This window comes from Aotus nancymaae, unplaced genomic scaffold, assembly GCF_030222135.1.
Source record: "Aotus nancymaae isolate 86718 unplaced genomic scaffold, 86718_ANA_hifiasm-v0.15.2.pri h1tg000032l_0, whole genome shotgun sequence".
Lineage (NCBI taxonomy): Eukaryota > Metazoa > Chordata > Mammalia > Primates > Aotidae > Aotus > Aotus nancymaae.
The window spans coordinates 4,009,738-4,022,671 of NW_026988445.1; the positions used below are offsets into that span (position 1 = coordinate 4,009,738).

A 12,934-nucleotide genomic window follows, 5' to 3' on the forward strand; every position below is an offset into this window, starting at 1 on the left:
CAAACTGGAGCTAGGACTGTGCTGATGGAGCCTCTCTGCTCTCTCTTCTAAAGGGCTAGAACTTTCTTGAATTCACCAGAAGAATGAGCGTTTTCCATGTGTTATTAGAGATTTGTGCATGTCAAAATGGAGATCCCAAGGATATCTTTGCTCTGTTTTGTCTTTTTCGTACTAACATTTACTCCACCAATAATTACCATTGGCCAACTTCTTACTAGGTGGCATTACTCTGTTAAGTGGTTGATCTGCTTTCTAGTTAAATTAGTTTGATTGTCTCTAAAGTCTTAGTTTCTTACATTTGTGGAGTCTTTAATACCACCTTTAGCATCTCTCTCCCTATGAGTTTACATACTTTTTCTATGTTTCCTCAGGGTTCACTTTTTCTTCTCTGAGGGATCTTTGCACTACTAAGTTCACCACAAGACAATTGAGAATAGAAGGATAAGAAAGATGGAGAGAAAAACAAACAACATAAAAACAAGGGCTCCATGGTAATGATATTTAAAAGTCAGCCAGTCCTGGATCTCTAGCTCTGCTGCTCACCACTGTCTCAGGCCTATGGGCCCGGCTGGAGAACAGCCTGTAGAGACTGATGATCCCGTTGGGCTTCCTGGGGGCACTGATGTTGACCACTGCTTGGGTAGAAGAGACCGCATGGAACGTGGGGGCTCTGACACCTTCTGGTGGGGCGGGCCCGGTTCTGCACCATGTCCAGATACTGGGGGCTTTTCCTGCAGAATTCACTGCCCAGACCTCCAAAGAGAAATCAACAAGACTGTCAAAAGCAAGATACCCTCAGGCTGGAAAAAATAAAAAAAATAAAAATAAAGAAAGCAATTGGCAACCAAAAGCAACTAAACACAACAGGCAGAGATAAACTTTGATGTTGCAACTTTGTGATCACACAGGAGAGTAGGTAGGCTCTTCCTCTTTTATTTATTTTTATTTTTTGCCTTTTGCCTTTGACCATGTGGACACAAAGGGGGCCCTTTAGGATTTCAGAATGCAGTGGGTTGATTTAAGCCTAATGAAAAAACTACTCATCTCTGTGTGGGAACTGGAGTGATTCTGTCAGCTTCTACAAACTGGATGGATCTGCAGACTACATAAAACTCAGCAATTCTTAAACATTGTCCCCACCAAATCTGCATGAAAATTAAATTTCCTTTCATCAAGGAGGGAATAAACATATGGAATGATGTATAATCTTATTTATCAAGAACCATTTGTATAATTAAACACGAATATCCTAAAAGGTTGCCTTAGGTCGTCATTTGCATGAGTAAGTAATTTGTAGAATGTCAGGTACAATAGACAGAGTAGATGGATGTATGAGTGTATAGGGTTAAATTAGGCCCAATAAGAGCCAACTACACAGTGATCAATCAGAATGATAGATCTAAATGGCAATACAAGAAGACTGTCTGCGTGTTTAGGAGTGGTAGTATTCCTTAGTAAGCTTTCATGTGAAAGCCTAACTTCAGGAAATTTTTTTCTCATTGCGTTTCTTTTACACTATATATTTTCTAAAAATTTGCCCCTGAGCTTTTAAAGACAAGTCTTTAAAACTTGTTTGATTCTACAGTACACACATTCCAGGCATTCAGTATTTAAAAAAAAAAATCATGCAGAATGTTCAAAATAGGAGTTATTTGTGGGGAAAAAAATGGTCAGAATACTTTGCAGTGAGAGTTTAGTTTCATTTTTGTTTACTTTGCTTTTGCATCAATAATATCTTCAACAGAAGAAACATTAGAGAGATTTTTAGTAGTTAAGCCAATTCCTGTCAGTGATTTTCAAACCTTTCTTTTTTTCCGGATTCCTTTGTGAAAGTAAATTTTCTGATGTTGAATTGTTTTCAGGTTGCTGTCAAATGCAAATCTCCAGCCCCTTGCTGATAGGATTGCCAGGAGCCTCATTTTTTAAAAGAGACAACTAACCTACTTACATAGACACACCTGCTCTTTTTAGAGCTCAGATACATCCTCTCATCATTTGCATAATAATCACTCACATTTCTATAAACTCTACATTTTACAAAGCACTTTAACTTATGTCAGCTTATTTAGTCCTTACCACTGCAACCTTGTAAGGTGAATGGAGAATGTATTTTCTCCACCCCTTTTAAAGGTGAGGAAATTGAGGCTCAGAAAATTTCACCCTCTTGTTCAAGGTGACAAAAGTTACAAGCGCTGAAACCAGAATTCTGCTCTCCAGTGCCCATATCAATGAGCAGTGTTTTTTATTCTGTAATATGTAAAAATAAAACACTCAGAATCATGAAACTTAAACGACTTGTCATAGACAAATACCTGAGATTCTAGATTAGGTAAGGTGTCTTAGCTTGCAAGGATGGATAGACACGTACAAGTTGCCTTAGGCAAGGGAGGTTTATTTTGGAAAGTATAGGGAAGTAAGGAGCAGGAAACTATGTTAGCCATGGGAGAGCCAGATTTCATGGAAGTTAGAGTCCATGAGAATACAACCACAGCTGCTCTCAGAGTCCCCTCTGAAATAGGCGAGGTTAGACTTGGGGAGGGTAGGTGAAGCAGGTTATTCACAAAGAAGTCAGATTTCAGGGCTAATGAGGAGGGTCCCTGGCTCCTCACTCTGCCCCAGAACAACCTCTTTTACTGCAACTATCCTTCTGGGAAGTGGTGGGGTACACCTATTATTGCACAATGAATGACAAGATTTGAAAAAATATTCTTGGGTAAGGAAGGTAAAGTAAGGTGTAAATATTGATATTAGATTTTTTTTGCCAAGAGCAGAACTTTGGTCTGTGATTTAAGGGTAGTCAGAATTTAAATTCAGGCTACAATGGATGGGGAAGAAAATGAGGAAGAAAGTGCAACTAGGTATAATAAAAGAAAAATTCAACAACTTGCCAATTAATTACTGTGCACCAATAAGAGATGGCAGTAATGCAGGCATAGGGTGTTGAAAGAAAATGAGATGAAATAAGCATGATTCATAGAAAGTGCTCAGCACAGTTCCGGCTCTGGCTTATGGACATTAACTTCTCTTTCATTTTCAATGTAGATGTAGAATCATAAATACTATTAAGGCTTTGTAGTATGAATGGTAGTGTTGTAGATAGTACTAAATAGCAGCCTTCCTGTATTACGTGAACTTCTACTAGGTGGAGTTCTGTTTCCAAAATGTTATTTAATCCCTGAATTTTAAAAACACTTGGGCCTCAGTATTACAGTATTTTGCTATATTTCCTTGTAAATAATCTCTTTGAAAACTAGGCAATTCAAAATTCCCCATCACTAATTGGGAATATATTTAGGCTATTTTGTCTTTGGCAGGAGTCCTTCATAATACATTACTTTTTTTCCTAGACTTTCTTTTTGGTATTCAATCAATTTGAGATCAAAATAGCATTCATATAAATCAACATGCTTATGCAAAGCAGGATCAACCTATTTACATGAGCTACTGTGAAAATGAAAACACTTAGAATGAAGAGAAAGCTGACTGAGATAATGAAGCATTATGAATTTCACAAAACTTGTACCACGAGGCAGTGTCTCTGTTATATCAAACCACTAGGAGAAAAGGAAAAAAGAACCTGTAAATAATATTATTTTCTCTGTCTCCTTCTGTCTCTCTGTCTTTGTCTCTGTCTCTGTTAAGGCAAAAATGTCATTTGTCTAAAATACCACTGTAGAATTTTGTCTATGCCTGGCTAAGCAAGAGATAAAAGTATTGAAATGTAGTTCAGGATTCAGGGTAAAAATACTAACAGATTATTCCTACTAAGAAACAATGCACCGAGATTTGAGTCTGTCTTTATATGATGAAGAAGGAAGCAGCAGAGATCCTGCATGGAAAATTTTTTAGCAATATGTCTCAATCATTTAGTTGTAATGAACCCATATAAAAATCAATAAATAAAATATCTCACGAACAAATAGTTGTGCATTCCCTCTTTCTTTAGTGTATGGACTTCTAGAAAAATGAGAGTTATTATTGCATAAGAAAAACAAGTGAGGTGTATGAATTCCATGGCCAAGAGGGAAAAAAAAGTCAGGATATTCTTCATCTTTGATATCTTCAGGATATCTTTATACCTACAGTATTTAGACTGAACATGTTTATTCTTTTATAATGAAAAAAAGCTGATTAAAGTTTTTGCTGAAATACATTATTATTTGGCTTTGGTGAACACTTTCACATGTGAATGAGTGGGTGCACACACAGTTATGACATGGAAGTTAGAGTCAGAAACTTCCCTAGCCATTAATAATGAAAAGTTAGGACTGACTGACTTAGTTGGTTTATTTCTCTAAGGTTTCTGTTGTAACCATGAAAAAAGTTACAGTGTAAAATGTCATAGAAAACACAGATTAACTAATTTTAATAAGCATGAAATAACTACAATTGTTTAGCCACAAATTCTGTAATTAACTAGCAAAATGATAGATGAATATGTCAGTTTTCAATGGAATTTTTGTTTTCAATGTAATATGTTTTTAAATCTAACTAGAAACTATTACCATATTTATGCTTGTTGTTCATTAAAAAAATGAAATTGTTCTTTTATTTACTCTTTCCTACCCCAAAGGACTAATTACTGTATTTTGCCTTAAAAAATTTTAATTACATGGAGTGTCAACATCTGCCACTAAGCTCCCATAATCACATTGCTGTGAAAACAATGAATGCAATCATTTATTCTCTCTTGAAAATTACCTCTTAGAAATCTTCTTTGAGAGAAGTCTTTGTCAAAATACATTCCTAAGCCATGGTCATCAAAATGATTCTAGGTACCTGTATCAGAATTTCTGGTGAGAGGACCTTGGAATCTTCCCTTTCAGCATATTTCCAAGTGATTTTTACACTCAATATTATTTGAAAAACACAAAGGGCTATTCATTATAGAACCAGTACAGAAATATAGGCACAGTACATGTTCAATTTCCACTTATGTCTCTTTAGAGTTATACTTTGCATTACCTTTGTCATTATCTTTAGTCATTCAAATAAACACAGTAAATGTATCTTGGAATATGTTACAATTCAATAATCGTCATAGAGTTAATCACCGTGTTTATCACAGTTCCAAACAGAACCAGAGTTTACTGACTTTGTAGAACCCCTCCTTGCCTCCTAGTTTTCACTTAAGGTGTAATTTTTTGAAACCTTGATATTTCTAGAAATTGCTGAGTCTATTTTTCTTCTGGCCCAGATGAACATTATTCTAAATGCTCCCAAATTCTCCCAACCCAACATTTCTCCTTCTAATTTTGTTCTAGGAGGAAAGCAAGTATTTGTGAACAGAAGCATTGTAATAATTTTTGTGAATGAGAAAGAGAAGGGACCACTAGTCTGCACAGGGTGGGAGAAGGGGAAACGTATCAGAATCTCCCAGAGTGGTGGCTTCTGTTACTGTGCTGGTTATTCTTTAGCACAATTTCCACACTTAACTTGTTGTTAAGATTGTGATCACATTCCCATGAGGGTGACAAAGAGTTATCAAAAAGGTCTTCCCAATACCTGTATTGGCTAAACAAAGTAGTTTTCACCTTAATACTTTGTCTCACTCAATATCTCATATCTTTCTGAAATAACCTTCCTTAGGAGTGATGTTTGCCAAATATTGTCTTAGAGCAAAACTAAATTATCAATATAAACTTCAAGGGGTTTTCCAATGCATTTTTTCTTTACGGTATCATAAGAAAACCCCCTACATTGTAAAAATATTTTGATTCTTTTGGCCAAGGAAATGCTACAGGTCTTGTTAAAATCAAGGCAACATATTTCATAACATATGGTTCATAGATGGTTTGTATACGGTCAGCACCAAGCTGATGTTTATTTGGTCTTACATTTGCTATTATTTTCCTTATAAAAACAGAATATAGGAGTAACCAAATTCAGCCGACTAGTCTTTTACAAAATATCTCTAATCTATTAACTCCTAATGTAAGTGATGACTGTCCTTGCGCTTGAAGAAATTTGAGATTTTGTTCTTTAACCAGGCTGCTTATTATAAGAGTTGTATAACTGTTAACTTTCAGAGTATTAAGAGGGAAGAACATCTGAGCTCTCTGCAACTTCTGTGGGATAATGATAATGTTTGATTCAAAAAAGCATTTCAACAATTCTGAGGACAAATTTATATCAAGCAGTTCTAAGGAGACATAATTGTTGATAAAAACTGAGGAATGTGAACATAATTTTATAACAATTCACATCAGAAATAAACAACAATCTAGCATGAACAGCTATGCCACTAATTAATAAGTAAACAGGTTGTATGTTAACAGGCAAACAATTAAATTATTTGTTTCCTAGGGGCATGTAATGAGATTATCTCATTCCCATGAAGGGGACAAACAGATATTAAAATGGTCTTTCCAATACCTGTATTGGCTAAGGCCAACAGCTAATTCAATAGATTCAATCAAAATCACTACTTATTTCACTGCTCCTGATTTATGACTTTGGCTGTTGTTAGTCATCACTCATTGCAGTTTGCTTTCCGGTGCTCATAAATTATGCCTCATAAATAAAAAGATACAATCAAGGAAATCATATCAATTCATCTACAACCTTAGAGTATATTTTCCCATGGCACTCACGCTAATGCCTTCTTAAAGGGTAGCTTGTCATAGGCTTTGAATATGTTTGAGTAGCAATACGCTGGAAACTTCTTTGCCAGAATTGTGATTAAAGAATTTTGGCAAAAAAGAAAATGCAATGAATTTGAAATTGCGTGATTACAAGATTGTTTTATTTCATGAGTAGCTCTGCAGGCTCCAGTTATGAAGGAATAATGTGCTGGAAAGCTCTATGTAGCTATCTATTTAACTGTCTACCTATCTGATTTTCTTTCACAACCAAATGGATGTTTTCCAGCATCTCCGTTTGCATAGTACCTTGCTGGATACAATAGAGTAGCACTTTTACAGATATAGTCCCTGTATTCCAGGTACCCTTCATCTAGAACACTTTGGATTAGGCAAGATAGAACATGATTTCAATTGAATTCTGGGACCCAGCGAAAGAGGGTACAGCAGGACATTGTCTTGCTTGCTATGAGCCCTTCTGAAATTCAGAGATGTGAAGCTACTGGAAAAATTACAAGACATTTCCCATGCTAAAAATAGGTGTCTTGTCACTACTCCTTCTCATACCGCCCTGCTCTTTGGAGTTACTTAATACATGTGAATACGGTTCTCCTCTAATATCTGAAGAAGGGAAACTGACCTAACAGTGGGAAATACTGAAATTAGCCCTGATTCACTTTAAATAATAAAACTAAACAATGAAAGTTTAGAGTTATTGCATGCTATTTTTTATTGCTTATAAATGCTCTCCCTAAGAGGAAACAGAAATCCAACCCCATCCGGCTCTCATGGAAGATACATAAGAGTAGTTATTGGGTTTATTGAGCACTTAGACTTTTGTAAGTGTAGTCTATGTACTAATTTTGCATTTTTTCCTCCCAACAACCCTATATGGTTGGTATTATTATCCCCACTTTACACATGAGAAAACTGAGGAACACAGAAATTTATGCAACTTGGTAAGTGATAAGGCTGGCCTGCCAATACAGATATGTGACATAAAAGCCTGAGCTCTTTACCCCTTCCTACAAAAGGCCATTAAAAGAAGGCCTGTACATACCTTCCACATGGGTGGGTTGCTGCCCTGGGCTTGCCATAGAGCCCCACATGGACGGCTTTTTCGGTGGAGGGTAACCCAAAAGTGAGACAGTGGAAATTATCACAAACAATGTGACCCCCGTCTCTGCTGCCACTTAACATGCTTTGAGCAATATTGCATATTACACAGAAGCAAGTCCTACTCATTTATTTCATCCTGTTCAAAACATGTGTAAATGCATTGAAATTCCATTATGTTCTCTACAATAATAACTATACCCTAATGGATATAGCATTAAAATATATGTTTTATTCACAATAAGTTGCTAGAGGAAGCTAAGATCACAATCACCAATTATGATTAACATCTCTATGAAGGATAGTAAATTAGGTAAGACTATTTATCATCCATGAATTCAACACATATTGATTGAGCCATTTCTATCTGCCAGATGCTGTTCTATGAGCTATGGATACAACAGCGAACAAGGCTGTCATTAACGTCCTGGTGAGGAGAGGCAATCAATAAAAACACAAATAAAATAAACAGGTAAAGATATATGCTAGAAAGGAAATGATGATATAGTAGGATGATATACATAAGGTGATATAGCAGAAAATGGTTGGCTTGTCCAGGAGGTTCTCTCAACAGTTGACCATCAAGCTGGGATACAATTGGCAGAAGGTCACCAGCTGAGGATCTGAGGGAAGAGCATTCTGTGCAAAAGAAGAGCACATGCAAAGGCCCTAGGCTAGATTCTCAAGAAGGCCAGTGTGGCTGACCTTAGTGAGTAAGGGCCAGAGAGCAATGGGATGAGGATAGAACCAGACAAAAGTTGAGACTATGAAAGGCTTTATGGAACCAGAGAGGAGTTTGCATTTTATGGAATGGGGGAAGGAGGGTTTGCAGTAGGAGAGTGACTTTATTTAATTTGCATTTTACAGGAATACTGGATACTAAACACCTTCTATGTATTTATATATTAAATCTTAATTTTGTTTTTAAGTGACAATACCCTAGCCTTTAAGTTAACTTATTTAAAGTTCACAACAACCTTTCTGGGGTTTTTTTTTTTTAATCTCAATTTTACAGATAAGTCAACTGAGGTTTAATGAGTTTAAATTACTAGCTGAGGATCCAGAGTTGGTAATTCATGTAGCCCAGACTGCGTCCCTTATCAGTCTGTCTTCACAGGGTGAGGAATGTGTGCTCCTGATGGAAGTGACTTAAAGAAGCTGCAGTTCAGCAGAACCATCGTTGGACTTGAAGTCAGAAAGTCTAGACTTGAGTTCTGGCTCTGTCCCTTTTTGACTAGGCAACTTGCTAAGTCATTCAGGTTCCTGACTATGCTAGTAACAACACCTATCCCACAGGACTATTTTAAGATTTACATGCAATACTGTTTCTAGAAATTTATGAGGAATGGGGTAGGGGATTAATACATTTATAAATATTTCATCAATATTTTGAAAATCCCAAAGCTTTATACAAATGCAATTTGGAGGTAACTGTTGGGGTAGAAGTTAAGAAAACAGTCTTTGGAACCTGAATCTTAAGGTTCGAATCTGAGTCCTTCAGCTAACCAACTCTACATCCTTGGGCATGGCCCCTAATTTTTCAATGCCTCATGTTTCCCACCTGTAAAATGGTGTTAGTGATAACACCTATCTCAAATGGTTGCATGAGATCATATTAGTTAATATACGTGCAGTTCTTAACATAGTCCTTAGCACACAGCAAACACTAAATAAATAATAGTGAATACTATCACATTATTTGTGTGAAAAGACATAGAGTGAGTTAACAGTTTGGGGGATCTAGTGGGGCTACATAGCAATTCTGGAACTCACTTCTGGATTCTAGTTAGTTGTTATGTATTAACAAGATTAGAAAACCCTCCACAGCATTTGGAATTTAGTCCACCTCTCTGTCTGTATCTTTTGTCCAGGTACTTCTGTACTCTAAAGCTTTGAGGGTTAGGATAAATAAAAGCCTGGCTTTTCAAAAATATTGCTCTACATTGAAATGTGTTAATTGGATGGCTTCTCTACTTTGTCTTATTATTAGTTAAAATTTATCAAAAAGACCCAAGCATGATAAAATAAAAAATTAGAGCAGTTCAATGGATTCTTTAGAGAAAAGAATTTTGTTGCCGGCTTCTGTTAGAAATATGCCTCTAGGAATCAAAGAGAGAACTGTACAGTTTTCTAGTTGCTTATAGGCATCTTGGTAATGATCAGATCCATCAACAGACAGATAAATCGATTAACAAGAAGAAGTCTCAACTGTGTTCTTAAACATTACCATTTAAGGCATCTGACTTATTTGAATGTGTTAACATATTTGTTTCCACTTGCAGATTGGATTGCTTCATATATCCTGAGATGTTTATTTATAATTTAATGGTACTATGCCATTGTTTCAAGTACTTAAGCACAATCCTCCTTAAATCTTCAGATTTACTTAGTGGTTTATCAATAATCATAGAGTGACAAGCCAAAGCTGTCCAGGTGATCCTCTAGCCCAGAAAGGATTCTCCTGGAGAAGACACTGTGACGTACTGGTTGAGAAGCAGCATCAATCTGAGTGTGGGGGACGATCGGGTTTTTCCCCAGATCCCTTCTGGGCCCTTCTCTGGCTTGCTCTGTACCCCGGGAGGCTGACTTCATCAGACTGCCTCACCTGGAATCTTTCTCCTCTGGCTCCTTTCCATTTGGGTTTATCAAAAGGAAGAGAGACTTCAGGTTCCGTTTCTCCTGCTCCTCTCTTTGCCACTGCAGGTTGACAAGGCTGAATTTCCTCTCAATGACCCAGTTTCTTCTGTTGTCCCTGCAGGCCTAGACGGTAACAGCTTCTGGCTCTTCCTACTCCCGGGGCATTTTAACATCCCTTATTGATTCTCTTAATTCTGCCCACACCTCCATAAATGGCCTCTTCATTAAATTTTCTTCAAATATCCTTTGAGTGTGCCATATGTTTCCTGCTGAGATCCCGATTGATACAGTGGAGAACATTTTGAACCATTACACGGGTACCAATAACAGTAGGTGAGCTAAGAGAGGCCTCTAAACATAAGGATGGAGATTTAGAAAGGCATTTCTTTTTGTAAGACTGAAGGAACAGAGAAATGGTATCTCTTCATGTCTCTGAGGAATGATTTTAGTCAAGAAGATCTTTAATATTAAGGTGCCACTTTCGCTGCACAAAACCATCTGGCCAGAGAGGAGAATAAGAGTGGCCTTTAGAGTTTGGTGTAGAAGTCATGCTGTCCCTGAAGGTAAAGAAGCTGCTTCTTCCTCCCTGGGTCTGTTTCACCATCGCTCGGATCTTGCAAACATCAACATTCCGAGCTATATTTTTATGGATACATTATTCGTGGGCATCTTTATTTGTCTTATCAACTATACTTTAAGTCCCTAAAGGGTAGAATGCATGGATTTTAGCCTCCTGCCTCAATCCTAGTAACTAGGTATACACTTTGAACAATGTAGGTGCTTAATAAGGACAGGTTATTAAAAACTCAATTTACAAGATAAAGGAAAATAAGTAAAACACACCTCATCCTACAGAACCTAAGTTCCAAGTGACTGTGGGAGCCTTTGTTTTTATGACCATCTGAAGAGCCATGAGGGCAGGCTGGAATTACACATCATCTACGTTCAGTTGAAGAGCATTCTGTTGTGCTGAATATTTTATTTCCAGCAAACAAGCTTCCAGCACAGAGATAAGAAGATCAATATCAGCTTAAGTTAAATATAAATCTGAGCTGCATCTGTATGAGGGTGGGAACCAACCCATCTTCACATGAATAACTTGTCCCAAAGGCGCCATCAAGATTGCCAACAATAGAAACTTAAGAGTAAAATCCTAAGGGTCACCATGAGAGATGAAACAAGAACAAAAAGAACTAGAGCATGCTCCTGAATGTGCTCACACAGACAGGTAGAAATGATCTCCTGTGGGAACAAAATGCTTGATGCGAAAAATGATCAGGCCCCAGGCCTGGTGGCAGACTTCAATTTTCTACGCATGGAAATGTCCCAGTGGCCTTTAGTCTAAGCTGTGCACTCAGGCCCTGAAGTTTTAGAATACATACACTGACTGAGTCAGACAATATCAATAAATCATTTAAAACCTTGAGCCGTGGGTGTTAGGGTAGGCGGGGGGAGCTTAGTTCTTGTGGGAGAAATTAACCAAACAAAAGCCTCCATGCTGGTCAGAAATACGTTGGTGAGATTAATACCTAATTAAATGCAAGTCCAAAACTAAACAGAAAACATGCTCAATATGTTTTCTCTAAATGTGATATAGAAAAGGGATGGGGTAAGGGTGACAGCAATAGAAAACAGGCCATACAAAGCAAGTAGCTGATTGCAGAAAAGTGGAGTCAGACTCTCAGTTTAGAATTTTAGTCATGGGTATGTGGGTAAATTACTCTTTTTTTGAGAAGAGAAATGGCAAGGACAAGGAGCGTTGAACTGCCTAGTGGAAGGAGTATCACACTTTTAGAGCCAACTGTACTCCTGATTAGAGACGTTTACACTTTTTTTATTAATGACTTGCTGATATAGACAAAAGCAATGTCTTAACCTGGCTTTTTTTATAGTCTTGAATGAAAGTTTCTCCTTCTTTTAACTAGTGGGATCCTGGGGGGACTGGATGGAGGCATGGACCCACTAAGTAGCAGGCATCCTACTAGACACACAGATTTCTTACTTCTCATAACACACTCCCTTTTTAATGAGAAAAGCAAGGTTATCAGAAATAAAGTACCTTTCTCGCACAAGCTATGTGATCGTAACACAGCTTCTTCATTTGGAAAACAGGAAGGGTATGAGCATCCAATGTGAAAGAGCACAAGGATTGCCAATGTCTCACAGGTGTGGAGTACTTGTTCCTGTGGTTGGTGTGTGTAGCGTACTAGGGAGGGCAGTTCTTGCTTCTGGCTGGAAGCACTTCCCACATACCTCATCAGCCTTGCCTGGTTGGGCCCTGCGACCACACCTGCTCGGTCACAGTCCTCTGTTCTCTTGGTTCACAGGAAGGAAGGTAGTGCAACAGGATCAGCCAGAGTCCTGCACTTGGTTGACTTACAGTCCTCTTTCCACTGTAAGGTGGATGGGTAATAATAATAACCATTATTGTTATACAGGTGAAGTAGTTTCTATGTATGAGGCACTGTTCCAAGCACATTCACATATTAACTCATTTAACCTCAAAGCAAGTTCAGTGCTGCATCTATTCATGTTTTAAAGAAAAGGAAATGGATGCACAGAAAGGGCTTGAATCTGGGATTGTTAATAGTGATTTCCTC

At 37.6% G+C, this 12,934-nt stretch overlaps 1 protein-coding gene across 1 annotated transcript in view; it reads right to left on the reverse strand.

Annotated features, from left to right (window-relative positions):
• The window catches only part of USH2A (usherin), a 775,604-nt gene that overhangs the window by 25,988 nt on the left and 736,682 nt on the right, over positions 1 to 12,934 (reverse strand). The window contains exon 65 of the mRNA XM_064383503.1: positions 544 to 753. Coding sequence (XP_064239573.1) covers positions 544 to 753 — 210 coding nt within the window. The remainder of the gene's footprint in view (positions 1 to 543; positions 754 to 12,934) is intronic.